This window comes from Toxorhynchites rutilus, chromosome 2, assembly GCF_029784135.1.
Source record: "Toxorhynchites rutilus septentrionalis strain SRP chromosome 2, ASM2978413v1, whole genome shotgun sequence".
NCBI classification, from domain to species: Eukaryota; Metazoa; Arthropoda; class Insecta; order Diptera; family Culicidae; genus Toxorhynchites; species Toxorhynchites rutilus.
Window position 1 is genome coordinate 201,604,387 of NC_073745.1, and position 22,732 is coordinate 201,627,118.

The following is a 22,732-nucleotide window of genomic DNA, read 5'->3' on the forward strand; positions in this document are numbered from 1 at the left end:
ATGAGGAACACTCCTTTCGTCTATAAACCTGGACTTTAGTTTTTAATCGGTACAAAACTTCACAATAGTACGGTGATAAAACAAGCGTTCACGGTCAACGACCTTCACCTTGTTTTTTGTCTTATCTTTGTTTTTCCGCGATTTCTGGGGCCTCCTTTTTTATTGAACGACCCTCGTATAAGAGAGCGAAATAAGAGACACTTTGCAAATAAGCTCGCATTAAAGGCGAAAAAAAGTTATTTACGCTTCCCGTTCTACCCTCAGCAAAAAAGCTCTCTTTCGTTTATACTTATAAGATTTTCATGTTATAATGTGGCGTAACATTCTCGTGCATTGGTATAACAGCGCCAGTGGTTATGTGGTTATGTGGATAGCGTGGTTGTGTGGAACAGTCGGGCATTTTAACACTCTCAAAAAAGGTGCTTTTATGAGTGCATTTGACGCTTTAACACAAGAAAAAGCATCTTTTCTGCCTAGAATGATATCTTTTCTGCCAACGCAACTTAGCATATTTCAAATCTTCAAAAAAGAATTAAAGATTGAAAAAGGCCATTTTCTTTCCTTAATTTTTTACAAAATTATAACTCAAAAACTATATACCCTTAAAAATTTTGGTAAAAGATAAAATGTAAAAAAAGTTTAATTTTAAAATTACAAAAAAATTTCATTGAAAAAATTATTATTCTCAAAAACATTTTTTTAATTCTCAAAAAAATTATATAAGAGCCCTTAGAATTACCAACATACATCGGAAAAAGGGCACTCAAACAGGGATTTTTTTTCTAACAACAACTTTTCATGTTTTCTTCGAAAAAACTACAACCTTTTCTGTTTTCTATAGTTTCTGTAATAGATGGCATTTTAAAAACATAACGTTTTACTCGTAACATTTTTGTGTGTAAGTTCTCGCATAATTTCTTGACATGTTTCTAAATAGAAAAAAAGTTAGCAGAATATACCAATCGCGATAATCTACACACTAAAATGTTACGAGATAAACATTAATAGTGTTTTTTTTAAAGAAAACGTGAAAAAGTTGTTATTAGAAAACCTTTTTCCCTGCCAAAGTGCCCATTTTCCGATGCATGGGTGACTTGTTGGTAATCGTATAATATGTATTCATATAATTTTTGTTTAGAATTAAAAACAAACTTTTTTGTGTGAAAAAATAATCTAATTTTCAAAATAATTTAGTTTCAATGGCATTTCTTTTGTGTTAATTTGTTTAATATTTTTTAATGGAAACTTTAATAGCTTCCTACATTTCATTCTTTGAATCACTTTTTTGTAATCATATTTTGTATTATAGTTTTCTATCGAGATTTTTAAATTTAGAGTTTTTTTTTGGAAGAATGTCGCGAGTGAAAATTGGACAAGTGCCCTTTTAGCGTTGACGAAAGACTCAAAATGTAAAAAAAAAATCATAATAAAACCTCTAAAATTTTGTTTAAATAATGAAATGCAGGAAATTACTCATGTTTTCATCAAAAAATATCACCATTTTTTCAAAGAAATTTTCATGGAAAAAAAATTATTTTGAAAATTCAAATTAATTTTTCTCAAAAATATGTTTTTTTTAATTCCCAAAAAAGGTATGAATAGCCCATACAATTACCAACAAGTCACTCATACATCGGAAAAAGGGGACTGCTACTTTCTCTCGATGTTTAAAATTGTAAGGTCTATTAATATAATTTCTTTTGAGAAATTAAAAAAAATGTTTTCGGGAAAAATTAATTTCAATTTTTTCAATAATTTTCTTCAGCGTAATTTTTTTATAATTTTTCTTCCAATTTATTTCATGAAAATTTTGATAATTTCCTACATTTATTGTATTACCAGAATTTGGCAGGTATTAAAATTTTTGAGTTATAAATTTTTTTTAAAAATAAGAAGAATTTTTTGACGCTTGTCAAAAAGTTGTCTAGTTTTTGTTTGAAGACTTCAAGTGTTCAAAGTTGCTTAAGTAACCAATGTCTTCACACCTACAACGTTTCACTGCAATCTGAGATGTTGCTGCCAATGACCAGTCGAGTTGGCAAGAAATTCGTCAAACAAATAATTTTACAGACCCAGCTTCTAAAGCCGCACCGCTGTGTACAAATAATTTTACAGACTTAGCTTTTAAAGCCGCACCGCTGTGTGTGGCATGTCTCATTCACATCAAACTATCGTGCGATGGGTTTGCTCGTGTAGGCTCGAAGAAAGATTAAAATAGAAATCTTGAAGCCTTCTGCCCAAATTTGAGTAAAATAAAAAGAGGTGATCCGAGCTGAGCAGTTCGTAAATTGACAATACACTGACTGTTTCGCTTGACCTGCTATCGAAGTGACAGAGAGAAACTCGTATTTGTGCTTCTATCACGTTGTGCGTCACTTCATAAACTGAATATTGCAAAGCATTTAGTGTATCAATATAATATTTACAATAATTATTATGAACATCAACCCTTTTGCGGTCATTTGTCTGCTCTCACTCACCACAGCAAGGAATCATACTAAATACTCTTACCAACGATGTTATAGTATACATTTTTTTAAAGGAAATTTAATGTCTAGTGAACTTTTTCACGAATGTATACGGAGTTTCTATGAATAATAGGTAACGTTACTCGGTATAAACCAAATATTATAAGCGTGGGAAGATAATAGGATTCAAAAGAAATTAATTCCGAAAAAGGGTTAATATGAAATGTAATGAATGTCATAAGATTGTTCGTTTATTTTTCTAGTGAAACATTTCAGTACATCTCTCACTGTATGAACAATGAAGTTATTCTGCTCTTCTTCTCAATATAATCAATTTCAACTGTGTCGAGAAAAAAGTCCTTGTTAGCTAGTAGTTCCATTTTCGTTTTACAAAAAGATACAGTATTATATGCAAATGATAGCGAATCCATTTCAAATTGCGTTTAGTCAGAACACATAATGAGAGGATCTCACTCGCAATGAATTCATTCGAATTTTTTAGATTTCCAAAGGGGGCAAGCTATATCAGATGCTTAGAAAGTAGCGAAAACACGGCCGATACCCAGCTGCTATTGGAATAAACTTTGCTCGGTCAAAAATAGTGCAGTACACCTGCAGTGCAGTGCAATCTTAATTATGCAGATTCCGCAAAAAAAAAATTCTGCCACATACGATTCCACTCACGTAAATGTCGCAAATCGAGTCGGAACTAATTCAACTACCAAGAGTGGAAAGTGGGTAGGGAAATTTGGTGGATATTCAGCACGAAATGGATGAATCACACGTCTTACCATATTTTCAGTTTCATCGTCAGTGTCTGCATGTCCCACACGATAACGGTTGTGTCCTCGGATGACGAGATAAGATATTGTGATTGTACAATCATGAATGTCACTGGGGCGCTGTGACCTGTGGAAAAAGAAAGAGAAAAAATGACGTAAGCGTTTGTCACTTGATTATGATTTGATGAATATAAAATGGTATTACAGGACTCATACGAGCCGCGAAGACAAATTGTCGCCGAAGAAACGCGTCGAATGGAATATCGTAAGATGAGAAATTATTATAAATAACAACTTGCATGTTAGATGATGATGATTCAGATCCTTGAGAGAAACAACCGAGATGTTCCCATTTTGGTCAAATCGTTTCCTCAAAAGTTGCTAATACTGTTTACTTATTGAATCATGTTCATACGTGTTTATATCCCATTTTTGTACGGAATAAGTTCTAGCTTATGAAACCATTAAGACTACAGATAGAATGTCATGTTGGGAAAAAATATTCCCTGGAAATCCAAAACATCTCCGGTGTCCACCGGCCACTCCAAAGTTAGAAACGGTTTGATAAAACTAGACAAATTTAGCAGTAAGCAGTAAGGTAAGTTTTTTTTTCTTCTTCGTGCTACAAACTTCCGCAAGCACTATTGCAGGTTAGTCCGAATGACATTGAAGCCATCACTGCAGATAGTCATGTTAACGAGTAAAGTCTCTCGTAAACATTGCCGACATTTTCACTTTGTTACTCGTATACTGCAGAAAGTACACTGTACTTCTTTTCGTCTGAATCAATCAAAGAAGAAATACTTTCATAACTCATTCAAAATTCTTTATCGAAAGCAAAGCGAACGCATCAAAAATGCAAATGCTTCTTTCAAAGCCAAGCATAAATATGATCGGAGGTGACCCAAACTAGAAGCATTAATATTAACGAGCTCAGCGAGACTTCCTCCATCGGATCCAAGAACAGAAAATCCGTGTCACTTCCCGCTCTATTATTTCAACGTCGGGATTTCGGAGTTTTGCTTTATTATGTTCCTTTTTTCTTCTCCCGAAGAAATATGAAGAGGAAAACTTTGAGACGGCTCGAAGAAGACTTTTGGTGGTTACAATGTGGCGTAAAACTTTCGTTCCAAGAATATAATTTTCGCAAGGAAATGAACGAAAAAGCAGATTCTATATGGGAGAAAACAAGCCTTGTTCCGGTCCTTCCGTAGCCTGTTGAACTAACCATGATTTTCTAAACGAGCTTCTATTTCCTATATATTAAGGAGAGGCGAGGCTTCTTGGGATACAAAAAGGGAAATGAATACTTATTAGCCCATCTTATGAGGGTGGAGGATAATGAGAAAATAAACCTGTTGATCCTTTTGACTACCGTCGGTTGACTTTCGTTCCCACTATGTGGCGGTTCTGAGGGTCTGCTGGGAGAGACACGTTATATTTAGAGAAACTATAGACGTTCTCTTCGATATTGTGCTCCTCAATAGGTGTTGCTTTTCGTACTTGTATCGTAAAAGGATAATATGTTAATTTGATGTATTCTGTATATCAAAATAACAGACGTTAAACGCACGAGGGATCTTACGTGTGTTACGTGAAATTACGTTTGGAGGAAAACAGAAATTTTATGTCGTGGTTGTAAAGATTGAACAAAAATAATTCCCGACATTGCCAAAGTGGTGTTTTTCAAAACGAAACCCAAAATCGGCATCGAAAGAAGCGGGAAAACGAAAAGAGCTTCGCATCTCTTTCTTCCATAATGCAAAGAAGATGACAAAATATCGAAAATTTGGAATTTGGCCGCGAAACAATACACCATGTTAAGAAAGTAAGGCTGAAAAGATGGTTTTATAATAAATTAAAACTCACGAATGCATATTCGATACATCGAAAAATAAAAATAATAAAACGCATAATCTTACTCCAACAATATTTTGAGATCCGATTTTTTTCTTGTATATTCTTCATAAAAACAATAAACCAAATTAGCTTCAATGCGTTATATAGAGTAAAATATGATTCGAATACATCCGAATCTAATCAAAACAAGTCGGTAAGGTATTTCCGCTGCTAAAACAATATAATGTGGTCTTCATTAATCTGCTGCTAAACCACTTGTCGTTTCACGCAGATGACTTTAGATACCATCGACGATAAATTTTTATTGTTATAATCAGCCTGAACAAACAGGGAACTCGTAGTCATTTATCCTTCGCTTCTCACCATCGGCGTTTTACGACGCGGAGAAAATCAAACCGAACGAGTCGGCCAACGATCCAACGAGCCAACGAGCTGTCTGCCTGTTGATTATCTTGCAATTAAATTTCAACACTTACCCTTAAACGTGTGCACCAAACTGTTGCTCATAATGTGCCATAACTGGGGGTCTCCGACTTTCGGCGCCAGGATCAGGTGTTGCTTCGAGGGTGAAACCTCGATACATCGCACTGGGCCGGGACCGGGCACAGTCATACATCGAATTTGGGAGGGAAGCGGAACAGGAAGCCATCCTGTAAGCGGCACCAACAGTGGAACGGTATAACCGTCGCACCAAGCCGTTGCCGATTGAACTGTCACGCTGAGCAGGGCCTGGGGCCCCTCATGGGCTGCCACTGATTTGAGCCAGGATATCAGCTGGAAATAGATTAATGAGAGAGTTCCTGTTTTGGTTGAGAAGGTATTTGATAGTAGGGTGGTTCGGTTGGTCCTGTTGTCGCAGGATGTACTACAAGATGAAATAATTGGTGAATTTCTGCCTTACTACCTTTGTTATCATTTTTATCCAACAATTCCAGCACCCACAGATAGTACAGCATCCAACAGCTGAAGTTTTGAGAATTTTTTGCGTGTGCATAGTGTCTAATATATATTTTCAACATTGAAAGCCATCGAAAAATGTCAAGACACACAATTGGAAGCACCTACCATCTGAAACTATCAATGGTGAACGGTACCAACTACAATTAATACGTTTGAACAGAGCTCTGAATGAAAACGATCGGAATGAGAGAATAGACGCAACATTATAATTGTACAGTATGACAACTCCAGACTACATGTCTGTGAATTTGTCAAGAAAGCTGTGAAATGGGTTCTATCCCACCCGCGTCGGTTCTTTCTGAAAAGCAGTTATGGATCTTATGAAGGAACAATGAATTGGTTTGATAACCGGCTCGGTCTTAAACACCCATTTACTTCCGTTTTTGGAAAAATTTCAGGAGCGTGAACTGAACTCATGACCTTTAGCGTGAGAGGTACGGATGTTACCATTAAGCCAGATCGCCTCTACGACGCGGTTAGAATGATTGGTTCCCTCGCGATTATCATGGAAGGGATAGTTGTTAGTGGGGAGAGCCAAAAATCTCATGTGTTACAACCAGGACCAGAAATCTTCGAAGATGAAAAATGAAAATCGATTCTGTACTAGTAGTAGCTTCGCTTCGACTAGTACTACTTCGGAATTTGAACTGACTAGAAAATGAATTGACGAGCGTTGAGAGCGAGAATGACTGACGAACTATCCAGCAAATGATTATTCTAATTGACGTGGCTAATGAATTCAAATCTGCTTCTTCATTCAACCTGTCTTCAATCCACACTTCTACTCCCCCTGACATAAATCTCGCTACACGCGTACACAATCTTATTTTCACGTCCATATAAAGTGCAGCGAAAATTTGAGTTCTGATGCAAAAAAGTAGTTACATCATTAATGGTTTGTGGTTTATTGTGGTTCATTGGTTTATTGTTCACTCACCGTGAACTCAAACCAACAAACTTTGACAGTTCTCAGGTATGCTATAAAGGTCCTCGCGTTAGTATTAGTAAGTAGCGTGCAGTTTGGGAGGAATTCTAAACAAAATTTTTGTTCACTTTGTCTCCGAGTTTAATTTTGTAAAAAAACATACAGTAAAACGGGTTTATATCAACAAAATTCACAGGGGGCCAGGCCGGGTAAGGGAGTAAAAAGTGCCCCCAAACCAAATCACTAGCTGTATGGCAAATATTGTATAGGATTTTAAAATTGCTTTCAAAACAGGCTATTGAAATCACCAAACGGTATATAAGCGAGCGCCGCTCGAAAATCCCCTCAATTATAATTGAACAGCGATTGGAGCATGTTGTTGCTGTTGTGGAGAAGCTAACTTCGTTTATCATGAAAGCGCTGATGAACGTTGTCACCAAGAGCCTGTTTGTGCACCTTAGGCCAGAAGGGAATCCATCAGGAGGAGATTGATGCCACTGAAAAGGCGACCAAGAAGTACCCGAATTGAAAATTGGTTCCGCTTGAGGCATCGGAGCAGCCGCTCCGGTGCGGGTTGTTATCCAGCACCGAATAGAATCTGGAAAGATGTTATCGTTGTTGAACAATAATCTGCCAGTTCCCCTTGGAATTGAAAAATACATTCAAGCGAAAGAGTTTGTTTTAATGTTTTCTATCCATATAATACTGCGACCCAATATATTTGGTTTTGTGATTTTTCAATCAAGTGCAATTAGCAGGAAAGCTTCTGAAGATAATTCTTCCCAATCAGGATATCTTCGTATCCAATATTCGATGCGCGCACAACGGAAAACGTTTGGATTCGCGAAAAACATATAATTTTCAATCGATTATTGCTAAGTCAGTTTCAAATTCAGATAGTTCATTCGCCTCTAGTTTGCCTTCCAAATTGCCATAGTAAACCACACCTTCTTTCGATTCAACTACGGACAAAAAGCATACTTAAGCGATATTTTGGTGGTGAAACGCTTAATTTTTCGTGAGGACACCGATTGGACAACATCGTTGCTGGACGAGCTGGACGGCGAGATATCGAGTGATTCAGTACCTGACCTGACCTGAAACGCAATCAGTATCGAATTTATTGTTTGGCGGACTCCATTTTTGGCGCGCTATAACTTGAGACTGAAAAGGACAATCACAACACTGTCAGAACGACACTTGTAGCACAGATTGTCGTCTTGAAATAGCCGTATAGTATGACCCGATGCGATAAGTACAACACAAGATGTGTTTGAGTGTTGCCATATATTGACAATATACGACATTTCTTTTTCCCCAACCCAATATGAGGAAGTGAACCTGTTGCATTGTACAATCAAACGTATGATTTTATTCTGCAAGCGCTGTAATTTCGATATTTGTGTTTCATTGGACAAAAACAAAATGGAAGAGCAAAGGTTCAGATAAATCGTTTCTTAGTCGACACAAGATTCCATACTTCTTGGCAATTTTCTTGATGATATTGTCAATGTGAGTATTGAACTTAAGTTTATCATCAATAATCACGCCAAGATATTTAATCTCCCGAACGCGATCAATGGTCTCATCATCAATTACAATAAAGACGTTTTCATTTATTCGATTTCGCGTGATTATCATATATTTACTTTTACTCATGTTCAATTTTAATTGCTTATACTTTAACCATCTACTTAAAGAACGCAAATCTCCATTCAAGTGTAAAACGGCCTCATATACATTCTTAGCTGCAATGAATAACACAGTATCATTAGCAAAAAGATTAATATCGCAATATCGTAAAACTCGTCGCATGTCATTGATGTACATAATAAATAAAATGGGCCCTAATACACTTCCCTGAGGTACTCCAAGATTATTCCCTTTGATAAATATCAATACTTGCGGCACCAATTATATCTGAACAAATAATAATGAAAGCATTTCTATTGCACAGTTGGTAATTTTTTGTTCGACGTTTCGCCCGAGATATAAATTGATAAAATATATAGCTCAATGTATATATTTCTGTTTAATCTTCTTCTTATATATAAAAATCTCGTGTCACGATGTTCGTGGTCGAACTTCTCCGAAACGGCTCGAACGATTTTCAAGAAATTATGCACAAAAAACTTGGTAGGCATGAGAATAGGACGTAAACTATATATGATACCGATAGGGTACCAATTACCATATGTTTAATACCGATTAGAAAAAATCTAAATAATTTTGATTTCTATTTGTTCTCAAATTTGGCATAAAAATACATATAACCTCAAAGGTGCACCCCCATCTCCTATTTTTAATCGCGATTTTAGTATTTTAGTATAAATAATATTCAAATAAAAAAAATAATATTCAAAAATTCGACCCGTAGTTTGTTTTTCAAAGAGAGCGAATTTATTTACGTTGTTAAATGACAGATGGCACTAAGTTCACTTCATTGAATACATTCATCCTCACATGCGCCAATAACCTTAACTCGGTTAAAGCCATGTGTATTTCTAGCGAGCTGGAAGACTTTTTGAATAAACATAATGAATTATTGAAATTCTTCATATCATACATGCTCGGTTTGCAAGGTGACGGTCCCGTTATTTTCATCAATTCTAATATAACACCGACTGGAGAACACATGTATACATTCAATGCGTATGTCGTTGGATACATTGCTGGAGTTATGGTAGGTGACTGCACAGTGACGCGAGAATTTGTGATTCGAGGAAGAAACAACAATCTGGAGTTCAACGTTGACACCCACCGTTCAAACGACATTCTACATCTACTTCTTCAATGGTACCAATGTTTCTAATGTTCCTAACGTTCACCATCTCAACGTAGAATGAATTGCGAACGATATAGAGGTAGAGAGCGAACGACTGCGATTCTAAACAACCAGAAGCGGTGTGAGGAAAAATACACTCACATGCCAGACGCTATCATGAGCAACGCCGACGCAGCCTTCGATATTGCCAGGGCCAAACTCATGCATTGTCATGATATTACAAAACGTGTGTTCAAGCAAAAAAAAAAAAATAAAATGTAGAATGAGATTCATTACAACGTTACATGTATTTGGTTCCACACCTTGCTGAATTTATTCGGCTGGATGGCAAAATTTCAAAAAAATTAGGATTACCTCATATGCACATTTTTAATTCGGATAATCGACAAAATACGTCCTGATGAACGATTGTGTAATTTACTCAAAAATTCCACTCATTGAGCTTTGTGTTCCATTTCTGTGAAGCGTAAATTGTTATTTTTTCGAGTAAAATAAACACGCTTCTAAAACAAAAAAATTATGAAATATGGCTCTATTGTGTGTTCTGTGTAGCAGAGTATCACATTCTATACAGGTATCTAGAACGAGAATAGTCTCTGATAATTATTTTATATTCTGAATGATATTTTGGTTGAAATGCAAGAACATCAATAGATGAATAGTTAAGTTAGGGTCAGGACTATGTCCACTAAGTATTGAAACAACATCGAATGAAAATTTTCATTCAAATTTCAACAACTTAAAATTGCCTTCAGGTCAGGTCAGATGATTGTTCGATATTGTTCAGGTGATTGATAATGGTCAGGTGATTGATATTGTTATTGGTTCATGACCGAATCGTTCGGCAGTGCCATATTCGCTGAGCAAAACATTCAATGCTCATATGAATGTTGAGTTCTGTGGTTCGATGAGGAGCAACAAATACATTTGCAACAACGAAATTTATTTTTAAATTCTTCATTTAATTTGTCTACTTTACGACAAAAATATATTCCTTTTTTCACTTCAGATTCGTTAATAAAATACATCGGGAATGGAAAACAAAGAATGGTTTGTGATTTTTTTCAATCGTCATCGACTTGGCGCTCTATTCCTCGGAACACACTTACAATACATTAGTTATTTTTTATTTAACAACCAACATATTCACTAGAAATAATTTTTATGGCAAAACAACGTTTGCCGGGGCAGCTAGTATTCTATAAATTTCTTTAAAAATTTTCATTGAAAATCGTATGAAAGAGATGAGTATCACCCATACCTGGGTTACGGGGCTTCCGTGAAAGTACACCCGTAAATGAGATATGAGTGACCCCTTCGACGAACGTGTTAAATGCTTTCATAATAATACTTCGTGTAAAGAAAATTTGTGCAGGTAATATGTCAATCGGTGTTTCAATGTTCCAACATACCTGTGCGCCCAGCTGCATCGGATCCCTTGTCAGCACATCGCTCGATTTCCGTATCGTATAGTATACCAGTTCGATATCGCGATCCAAAATGTAGCACCGCACGTGTTCTATTAAACATCTGAGATAGCTAATGGAAACCGTTTGTACCTGTTGAATGAACGAGAAAATATGACCCATGGAAACATGGCTGTAAAAGTTTGCAATCACTTTTCGTTATCGCAAAACTTACGGCCGCCAGCAGAAAGTCAAAGTTGCACACGGCAATCTCTTTGAGCTTTTTAGTGTCATCTGATTTAATTAGGTGATGCCAAGATTCTTCCACGTGGCGTATGCTGTATGAGATGTCTGGCCCGAGCGTGATGATTTGGGTTACGTTGTCGTCCTGGTGGGTCTGGATACCTGTGGAGTGACAGAGGATGGTTTGGGTGATTGAAAAGTTGTTTCTGTGAATAAATTCAGAGCTACACTAGTTATTGCAAATGAAACTCAGCGGTAACAAGCAATTATTCTGATTATGTGTTAATCCAAACAAGTTTTTGAACTGGGAGATGATGATTCACTAGAACTCACAACACCTGAACTGATATAATTGCCCTTTTTCATTCGACAATAGACCACTTCCTCATCAGTTGGAAACCTTTTTACACAAAGCTGTGAGTAAAACAACACCGTGAAACAATATCCTTTCATTGACGTGAAACGATTTTTTAGTCTCCTGTTGTTGCTTGTTGCCCTTTTTTCCCCGTCCATTCAGCAACTATTGAGAACAAAATACCATTGTTGGAGCGAAGCGTTTCATTTGTTTGGCCTGAACTATTGAAACTCTCTTGGCCAGGAAAAACGCAACATGGCACTCTGGTAGAGCATTTCTTATGCACAAAAACACCCACGTTGTATTCAACCGTTTCCACTCATGCAAAAACAGGATGGCGAAGAGGATGCAAGTAGTACTTCTGTTTATTGCTTAATGTCTTTTGGGACAATATATCATTTTGAATGTAGAATCATAGTTGAATCAATGTATGTAAACTTTGCATATTTGAATTTTGCTATTATTTGCATCCTTTGTGAAAGAACAGCAAGGCTGATTAAACCAAGTAGCACGAGTTTCGGAGAAGGAAAACCCCAATCCGATAAGTGGCGCTTTTTTCTTTTCGCGGAAATCCAGGAAGACGTGGAAGACGGAATAAATTAAAATAGACCTTTCACAGCTGTTGTCTTGCTTTTATCTGACAGTATAATCTCATCTATATATTCTGCGCTTAAAAAATGCGGTTTGGTTTTTGTTCTTATCAAGCGAACTGTCTTGCCAATACGGGACTCTTTGTTAGCGAACATTGTGCGTTGGAGCGTAATGGTAAAATTATGGAAGCGAATTCTTGGTTTGGGTCAGTAGACTTTGTGCAAAATTTTCCTAATAATTGAATCCCATCCCTGTAGTGAGATTCTAAAAGGTCCTCAAAATATTAATTTACCACAGCTGTCGTCTCTTTTATCCCACTCGTGTCGTTATCTAGTCAGGATTTTCTCGAGATATTGGAACAATTGAATGTTAAATAGGGCCAAATTTAGAAACTAGATTAGAAACCTTTTGTTTGCCATCGGTCGATTCGCGAGGAACAAAAATCTGATTTGTCTGTGGCATTTTTGTTAGAAATCGAAACGACGATTTGTGGAGAGTCTCGCGCGAGCAGTGATCGAGTGCGGTTGTGTTTTTCGTTCGCTCTGTGTATATCTATATTTCGGGTTTTCTCTCGAAGCGTCAATATCGTAATAGAAAAAAGGGCACTGTTTCTAAAAAATAATCCGAAGCGCTTGTTTGAAGCAAATGTTGCGTCGTGAGGTGCTTTCAAAATGTGTTTTTGTGTTTAAATGAATCGGAGAAAACTGCAGCAACATGTTTAACCAGTAATTTAATACGCGGTGCGCGAAGTTTTGCGAAGCCTCCATTTTGTTTATCCTTTGTGTGTGACGACACATATGGCTGCGTCCTATGTGTGTGTAGTGCGGAGAGGTCTTCAGAGAGAACATCAATGTAAACCGTGGCATGTGACTGGTGTTTGCGCTAGTGCAGGATGACTTAAACAAGCTAAGTCATTTTACTTTACTTTACTCTATTTCTTTTACTTCATTTCTCTTAGTCTCTCTATCTTTCAACATTCTACTGTCGGAACTCTAAATATCGCATCATCGTAGAAAGGTCAGTCTCTCTCTTTTTTCAAACTCTCGCTTCTTTGCTGAGTGTTGGGGGAATATGTGTGGTAGTCTAACACGGGGGGACGTGTTGAGTTTGGGCCCGACGGCCAACATTTATGCTCCGGGTGTGTGCAAGGTTTTGTAAATTTCATTACTTTTTCACCGTGAGGTGGCGTTTGTGATCGGGCTCCTTGGGAAACATAGATTTGTGAAACGATGAAACGGATGAAGTCTTTTTTTCACTTGTGAGTGTGTTAGTGAAAACATTTCGTTTTGTTCGATCGTGTTCTTCGTTGTGGTTGTTATAAACGATTCGGCTTCCTCTGATATCGATGTGACCTCGATTGATATTTGAAGGATTCTAGCGGTCAGTTTTCGCTTTGCATGTGCGAGGTGTGTGTGCCGAAGTGCGAGTGCCGCCGTACAAGATCGCCGGCATGGCGCCGTGCTAAGCGGCCTGCAGCATGAGATAATTTTTTGTTTGTTTCGAATTCTCCCCCTCTTTCTCTATCAATCTTTCTTACACACACATAATTTACTATGTTTGTCTGTAGTTTGTATTTATATTGATAAGAATATGTACTTCTATGCTTCAAAAAGTGATCTTAGGTAGCTCATTAACACGTTGAGCCCCGTGTTGGTCCCTAGGAATTGACGTTAAGCTTTTCGTCGGGAAAACGTTGATCTGATAGTTACTGATAGTTACAAATAATCTACTATAAAGAAACCTTGTTTGTCTTCGGATGTTTTACGATATGTGATTACCTGTGACTTTTTATGTGATCGAATTTATGAATTTTTTCACGTTGTAAAATAAATAAAATAAATTTGGAAAGCGGGGACCGAAACTGATAGTGTGTAAATGCTCTAGATGCGGACTGAACGGAAAGTATAGCAAGAAAAAATCGAGGCTCAACGTGTTAATAGCCCTCCAGCGTCGCGCTCTAAATCTCTGATATAGTGCTACGCCGAAAAACACACAGAACATAGCACCGATTCGGACTATCGTTGAGGAGTTCTTTACGTTACCTTCTCAGGTAGCCCATTAATAACCTCCGACATCGCGATTTGAGACTAAAATAGAGTACTTGGCGTGAAAAGCCATAGAATAAATCGCCAATTTGATCCATTGTAGAGAAGTTCTTTCGGTTAATTTCTAAGGTAGTTTAATAATAATCTCCGGTGTAGCAATTTTAAAATACAAGAGAGTGCTATGCGCGAAAAGAATATAATAAGTTGTCAATACGCGATTGAAGTCATTGTAGAGGAGTTCCTTCGGTTACCTTCTCAGGTAGCCCATTCAGAACCTTCAGGGATTAGAATAGAGCACTAGGCGCGAACGATCCCATAATATATCGTCGATTCGAGCCATCATAGAGGAGTTCTTTCGATAACCTTTTTAGGTAACCTAATATTAATAATATCCGGCGTCAGGGTCCATGACAACATAATCACATCACTTACCGCAGTGAATCCTGATTCTTAATCCTCCCCACTAACAACTATCCCTTCCATGGTAAACGCTAGGGAACCACGCTATAGAGGCGACCCTTCTGGCCTTCGGGCGGCGAATATCATACTAACATTCCTTCCCTTCCTCTGGTGACTGTAAGGACGTGGCCGGCGTCGTTATTGACCATTCAAAGCTCGAATCACCGAAAATTCCACAACGAGAATGACTTGCTAGTCCCAAGCGTCATTCTGTGTGTTCTTTGTGCAATTTGGTTGGTTCAGGTCAATCGCGGAGAGCAACTACGAATTGTACAGTCTACCCAAGCTCAAGCTCAAGAAATCAAAACGACGATTTGTGTATCGATTTTGGTGAAACATAATGCTAAAGGATTTGGTCTGAATGCTCCGCCCTCAAGATCAGCCGCATAGTTCAACACTGTTGCATCACTCTCAACTATGTTCGGCATAAATGAGTGCTGTTCCTCAGCCCAGATACAACAAGCCTTTCTTCCCAGCGAACATTTTGTGCAACAGCTTACACGACACATACTTTTTTCTCATCCCGTTCCATTCACAGCTGTTCTGGGCTCCTTTTGCAACACGGCTAGCAGCCATCAACCCACGGGTGGTCGGAAATGGGAAAAGTTTCAATCTCCTTTCATCTTTTTTTTCTGTCTCTGTCGTATTCTCGGCATTCTCATGGAGAACAAAAAAAACACAACAGCCAAGTCGTGATATCGGAAAGTTAATTGATTGTAACAGGATTTCTTTGCACACTGTGGACGCTTCTTATAATTTTGATGACAACACGAGCGAAATACCTTTTAATTACTTAGGGTGATTAAGTGTAAGGTAACATAAAATCCTATTTGGCGTGATTTTGCAACACAATTAACTGCTGATGACACTGTGGTGTTCGGAGATGCTCATAGAGATTGTATGTGTCGAAGAATTGTAACTTTCTCAGCAGTTTTTTTTAGTTTCATGTAGAGTCGTCATCATGATAAAACAAAAATTATATGGGGGGGATGGTGAAAAATATAATTCTGTTACATAAAAATCTTGTGAAACCATATTCGCTCATACATCTCTAGGGATTTAAACTATGAGAAAAAAATGTTACGAATGTTTTTCTCACATTCCTAAAAGTTGTTAATCATATACATTCAGGTATTAAACAATTAATAAACGATCTGTACTAAGCATCACGTTGATTACAATACCACGAAAAGGTGGTAAATTTTAAGAGGAAAAACTTTGTAGAAAACAGGAGAATCGTTTGAGTACTGAACACGTTTCTAAATATAACTAGCTGATCCGGCAAACTTCGTCCCGTGTTTTTTGTTATCAACACCTTCAAACATTCACGTTTTCTTACAAAGCGCAAGTTCATGAGTCCAATCGCAGAACTGTCCATTGATTGATCTTCTAATTGACCCCATTGAATTTACCTTTTACTAAAAAAATCCTAGTACTTCTACCAAAACTCATCATTATAATATCAGATTATTTTCAGACACAATTTCCGTTCAAGATTGTTCAACCACTTGCAAATAACATGTGTAATCTAGGGAACTCGAAATTCCCTAGATGCTTGCTATGAAGGCAAGACTTTTCGCTCGTCCTCTCTCGAGCGCTTCGTGATTAATCTAGGGAACTTATTTCCCTAGATGTCGGCAATTGAGGCCTATGAATCACGGGAGTCAAGATGCGACGAAGCCAGGGAACCTATTTCCCTGGACTTGTTTGATCTCTTACGGGCTAAGCCCCTTCCAAAATTCCCGTAAACACGAATACGTTTCAGAATCAGACGGCTCCAGATTGGTCCGTCCGAGTGAAACTCGTAACTACTTTCGGGTGGGAAAATTGGGTCGTTTTGGTTATACCTTTATTTCGAGTTCCTTCCCTGTTAGGAACTCTGATAGTGATGGTTGCCGGTCTCCTCGGTTAGTCTCGTAGAGTTAGAATAAAATGATCTTACGTTTGGACTTTTAAAGTTGAACTTAATTAACTTTATTTAACAAGTTGGACTTTTGTAATTGAACTGAATTTGAACTTTAAATCCAAAATATTGAACTGATTTGTTTGAAAAAAGAAATTGTACTTCTTAGATTTGAATTTGAACTTGAACTTGAACTGATTTTCTGGGCAAGAATCTTAAGTTTATATACCCGAGATTCCTACCCAGCCTATAATTGTGAGGGAGAAAAAAGATCTCCCTCCCCTGCTCAGACAACCGAGCCGTGGTTTGTCTATCTCCTATTTCTATCCGCTTGTTTTGCGGTCCTTCGCCCTCACTTAGAGGTTTCAATAAAATTTGGCTGCCTGATAAATCTTACCCGCCTGTTCTGAGCGGTTCTAATCTTATCTACCAGCGTGGGAATTTCTGTTTCTCTTCCTCCACTACGCCACCGCGTAGGGTCTCAAACAAAAACATTTGCATGCGTCATAAATGCTGCTTATCGCTTAAACGCATGCGTTTAGCGTCCTATTCTTTCTTCGGCCCTTCGCTCTCATGCGATAAGGGGCGAGACCATGCGGCTAGCAATTAGACTTTGCCTTCCGCACGGAAACCTAAACAAACATATCATCTTACACGCTCTTTTTCCTTCTTCGCCCTTATGCGATAAGGAACGAACCTAAGCTAAGGAAGAGAAACAGTCCCTTTTCGCTGGTATTGATTGCTTAATCTGTTTTGAAAATGCGCCTATCGCGCTGCATATTTGTTATGCGCTTATTTGTGTTTGAAATAACTTTTATTACCGGCCCTGCTATCTGGGTCCGTAACAACATGTTTCTCCGATACATGGAATAAATGTTTGATACAGAAAATATGATAGAATAAAGACAGACCCCTCCCCTCTTCTCCACTTAGAGAGGGGGGAGAAGTGTCTATTCACCATAGAAACGTTACGTGCCCCCTAAAATCTTCACATGCCAAATTTGGCTCCACTTGCTTGATTAGTTTTCGAGTTATGCAGAAATTTGTTTTTCATTTGTATGACAGCCCACACTGAGAGAGAGGGAGGAGTGTCGAACCACCATAGAAACATTTATTGCTTCCTAAAACCTCCACATGCCAAATTTGGTTTCGTTTTCTTGATTAGTTCTCGAGTTATGCAGAAATTTGTGTTTCATTTGTAGACCCCCTTAGAGAGAGGGTGGAGTGTCGAACCACCTTAGAAATGTTTCTTCCTCATAAAACCTCCACAAGCCAAATTTAGTTCCGTTTGCTTGATTAGTTCTTGAATTATGCGGAAATGTATGCTTCATTTGTATGGCAGCCCATCTCCCCCTCAGAGAAACGAGAGGAGTGTCTATTCGCCATAGAAAGGTTTTGTATCCCCTAAAACCTCCAGATGCCTAATTTGGTTACATTTGATTGATTAATTCTCGAGTGATAAAGAAATTGGTGTTTCATTTTTTATGGCAGCCCTCTCCTTAGAGAGGGGGGAGGGGTCTCAAACTATCATGAAAACCTTCCCGGCCCCAAAAACCCCCACATATAAATTTTTTATGTCGATCGGTTCAGTAGTTTCCGAGTCCATAAGATTCAGACAGACAGACAGACAGACCGAAATCCATTTCTATATAAATAGATAGATGATAGATTCTATCATACATAGTTTGCAACCTAGACTACTATGACCTCAATGTTAAGGAACCATCGTTGACGACGGTTGCTAAGCAACATAGCGGGATAACGTCGTTTTTTTATACAGAAGATAGCAACTAATAGTAGACGATTGATTGTCACAGATTGAAAAAGTATGAATACGACCGGAATGGGAGAATGGATATGACGAGATAATTTTAGAGCATGACAACGCCAGACCACATGTCCATTGATCTGTCAACAATAATTTAGAAAGAGTGGACTGGGTGATTTACTATATTTTTCTACAGGGACATGGTTTCGGCTTTTTCTGAAGAGCGGTTCCGATTCTATGAAGAAATCAATATTTGGATAAAGCTGGATCGCTTCAAAACAACTAAATTTCTACAAGGGTGGATTTCGTGCTATACCTGAAAATGGCCAAGGCTTCTGATGAAGAAAACATGGAAAAAGGCAGGTAAGGTAAGTTCAATGTTTCAAACAAATGCCTTTTTATAAAAAAAATCGTAGCGTCATACCTTCTATGGTTAATTGAAATTGATGATACTATCATGTGAGCGTAGATTCTTATAAAGCACCGAAATATTTTGAGATCTTGTATAAATAATACACATGTTTTTCAACTAAGGTCCAGCAGGTAGATATAAGGGAAGCTGAATAATTAGTGGACAATGTGCAACTGGATGAACTAACGGGTGTTCAATAAAAAATTGGAATGATTTCAATACATTTCTGTAAAAAAGCAAAGAGCGTAAATTTTTTTCTCACCGAAAGAATTGCTCTCTGGGCTCCTTTAAAACGGGTTGCTCGTTTCTTTTCGCTCGGGTGCTGTTGGTTCGATCAAAGATGGCGCCGAAACACAAACACTTCTCGAGCGCGTTATACGGTTCTTCGAAACGCGTGAGAGTCAAGGAAAAAGTTTACAGTAGACCACTTTCGGGACGAAAATGTGCCGGTGAGCACTGTTTATTGGATCCCGACATCCCGCAAGATCATGAGGAAAAAGAAGAAGGAATCTCTGTAAAAACTGTTCGACAACAAGGACGGTACGAGTTTGCGTGAAATTCGCGACAATTTCGCTGTTCCCATTCCTTCATCCACAGAACCCTTAAGCAGTAGGGCATCGTCTGCCGGAAGAAGACTAGGTCCCCAGAGTACACGGACGAGCAGATAGCGACCATGAAATCTCAGTACCGGTGGATGATGAAGACTTATCGCGAGACGTTGGTCGTGCTGGACGACGAGCGTTATTTTCCGCTGTCAAAATCCCACATTCCCGGCAATCGGTAGTATACCAGTAGTATACTGTATTGCGCACTGGTTCGTTCGATCCTCGAATATGCCTGCATAGTATGGTCTCCGTACTACAATAATAGTATTCACCGAATTGAGTCGATTCAACGGAAATTCGTTCGTTACCCTTCGAAAATTGCCGTGGAATGACCCATTGAATCTTCCTAGGTATGAAGATCGCTAATTGATTTACAATTATTAGCTTCAAGAAGAGAGGTAACCAAGGCATTATTTACTGCCGACCTTATTTCTTCAAATATAGACTGCCCTGAACTCCTTCGGTTGATAAATTTTAAAAATTCATCACAGCTCACACAGCTTTACACATACCACCTGCACGAACCATATACGGTTATAACAAACTATCTGTCTCGTGCGTTCCTTAAAAAGCTCTATTCTGTGACACTTGTGTTAGATGTAGCTAGTAGTAGAAATAGTAGTAGTTGTAGCAAAAGCAGTAGATTTATGTTGATTGGGGAAAACGTTAGACCTGTTGACATTTGTAAAATAAAAAAAATTGAGTGTAATTAGCGTGCTAGCACAATACTTCAGCAGTATAGGCGGCCAATTTGCGTAAGTCAACATCTCAAGTGCTTGATTGTTCTCAATTGCGGTAAACCGAGTCAACGGGAGGATTATCTCGTGAGGAGGTATGTGATTGAAGCAGCCGCAGTTAACCACTGGAGACGTAGTGCTGCAGACACTATGGAATAACTCGTATCGGTGCTTGCAATGGATTCAGAAAGTTCAACATTGGTTAGTATCCAAGCGTTTGTGTTGAGTGTTCTGAGAGTACTGAGGTGTAACGGAATTGGCTTCAAGTTATTCTACACTTTCTGAGCGTAATTTTGGTGAATGGAGGACAGAAGATTTCTGTATTCCGTTTCGATAAAGCGATGCGTGAATATGGTGCGAGTGAGCGTAGTTTCACATTTCTTTATTTCTCCTTGACATTTTTCAACTTGATCACTAGCACCAGACCGTTCGCAAGCACCGATTTCGTTAACACTAGTTCCTGATCGGTAGATGCATTCGTAGGTAAGTAACCATTAATATCTTCGTCCAAATGCCACTCAAGATGAAGAAGCTTGGAGTCCTCAAGTACGATGGAGACGTCAAGGCCCTCATTTTTATGATAAATGGACTGGACCGCCGTATGAGCAAGGCAGATATCAGAAGCCCGGAGTTTGATCGGAGATAACTGCAGAAAGTGATGACTGAGGAATAGGGTAGATGTATCTCTGCAGCTATTTGTTCAAAATAATCGGAATTTGACAACCTAAAAGAGCTCTACTAGGGATAGTATATGATTGCCCCACTTTTGTACTACTCGATTCCCTACGATTATTTTGGAAAAAGGCGTAGTCTGATGAGAGCTCGAAGTAAGATATATCGGGTCCAAGCCCGGTTTCCATCAGCAGTCGAATATACTAATCACAACTAGATAATGGTAATGAAGCTCGTTCGCTTTGGTGCAGAGATCTCTCATGTTCTGATTGTATAAAGAAAGCGCATGGATTAACATCAGACAGCGAATGCAACTGGTTGAACTTGTCCAGGTAGACAGGGTGGAAAACATCCTCACCGGATCTGGCCACAGGATCGGAACTATTTTGATGTATGGGTTCAGCGAAAGACACGACTAAGTTGGAGGGATCTGAGATTTCCTTTCTGCTTTGTGTAATACGCCCCATATTCATCAGCTGAATGGAGTCAATCCGGGACACACCGTTTTTTCGTTAAATGTGCATCGAGCACCAAAAGCTTACTAGAATTGTCGTAATCGCCTGTTAAAGCAGGCTGGAAGACCATGTCATCAGAATCGTTCGTAGGGCCGGAACGAATTCGTCCGAAAAATACACTAGATTGCACGACTGTGGCGGTGAGATATGGATCCTCCATAATCTACGAAAACACGTTCGGTTGCGAGCCTTGACTGGTTTCTTGATGTTTTCAGTCCTTCGCGCTAGCTTGCATTGGTGATGTGAGATTTATCATTGTTTAGCCGTTTGAAACACGATTAGAGTGCTAGTTCGGAGTTTCTCACGGGATTCAAAAATCCTTTTTTTCGAGCGGTTGTTTGAAAATTCACGGAAAAGTACTCCTTTCGCCCACGTTGACGTGTGGAGCGCCATGGATCTCAGTTCTACGTTCATGCCAATTTCGAATGAGATGAAGGACAGCATGTTAGAATCGCTTCCCTTGAATACATCTATGTCGTCATTTCCTAAGCACTGTTTTGTTAACGCAGCAACTTGTCTGATCTAAATACTCGGGGAGATTTTCGACAAGTACAGTCAAAACATTGGTATAGTCACTGGCACTGACAGCGGCTTCTTACAGGACCATATGTAAAGCCTGTCCACGTTAAATTCCGGACACCAAGGTGATGCCAGTAAAACAAAAATTCACGTAATACAACAAAACCGATTGTTTATTTCAGTCAAATAGACTTATATCTAAAACAAAGAAAGCTTACTTCGATGTTAATTACGTTGTCTGTAAAATTCACGAACTTTCTTGGGAACATCTGCCATTAGGTTCCGTACAGTATCCTCAGATATGCTGGCGGCGGCGCTTTTCCATCTCCTCTTGAAATCATTAATGCCATTCGCTTTCTTCTTAGTTTCGAATAGTTTTCGCTTAATCAGAGCCCAGTACTTTTCCACTGGGCGAAGTTCTGGACAGTTCGGTGGATTTGCTGTTTTTGGCACATATTTGACCTCATGTGCATTATACCATTCTAGGATGGATTTTGCATAGTGACAAGAGGCCAAATCTGGCCAAAACAACGCTGGAGAGTCGCGGCTTCTTATGAATGGTAGCAACCGCTTCTGGAGACATTCCTTCTCGTAGACAACTTTGTTGATAGTGCCGGTAGAGACGAAAGATTTGGATTTTCGGCCTCAACTGCATATGGCCTGCCAAACCAAGTACTTCTTGGGGAATTTAGACTGCTTCTTGGTCCGAAAACATTCAGCTA

At 38.5% G+C, this 22,732-nt stretch overlaps 1 protein-coding gene across 6 annotated transcripts in view; it reads right to left on the minus strand.

The window, feature by feature from the left end:
* The window catches only part of LOC129765694 (protein qui-1), a 206,995-nt gene that overhangs the window by 39,611 nt on the left and 144,652 nt on the right, over positions 1-22,732 (minus strand). For all 6 annotated transcript variants that reach the window (XM_055766108.1, XM_055766112.1, XM_055766111.1 and 3 more), the window contains exons 11-14: positions 11,422-11,591; positions 11,193-11,339; positions 5,587-5,884; positions 3,260-3,377 (exon numbers count right to left, since the gene is read on the minus strand). In XM_055766108.1, the coding sequence (XP_055622083.1) occupies positions 3,260-3,377; positions 5,587-5,884; positions 11,193-11,339; positions 11,422-11,591 (733 nt within the window). The remainder of the gene's footprint in view (positions 1-3,259; positions 3,378-5,586; positions 5,885-11,192; positions 11,340-11,421; positions 11,592-22,732) is intronic.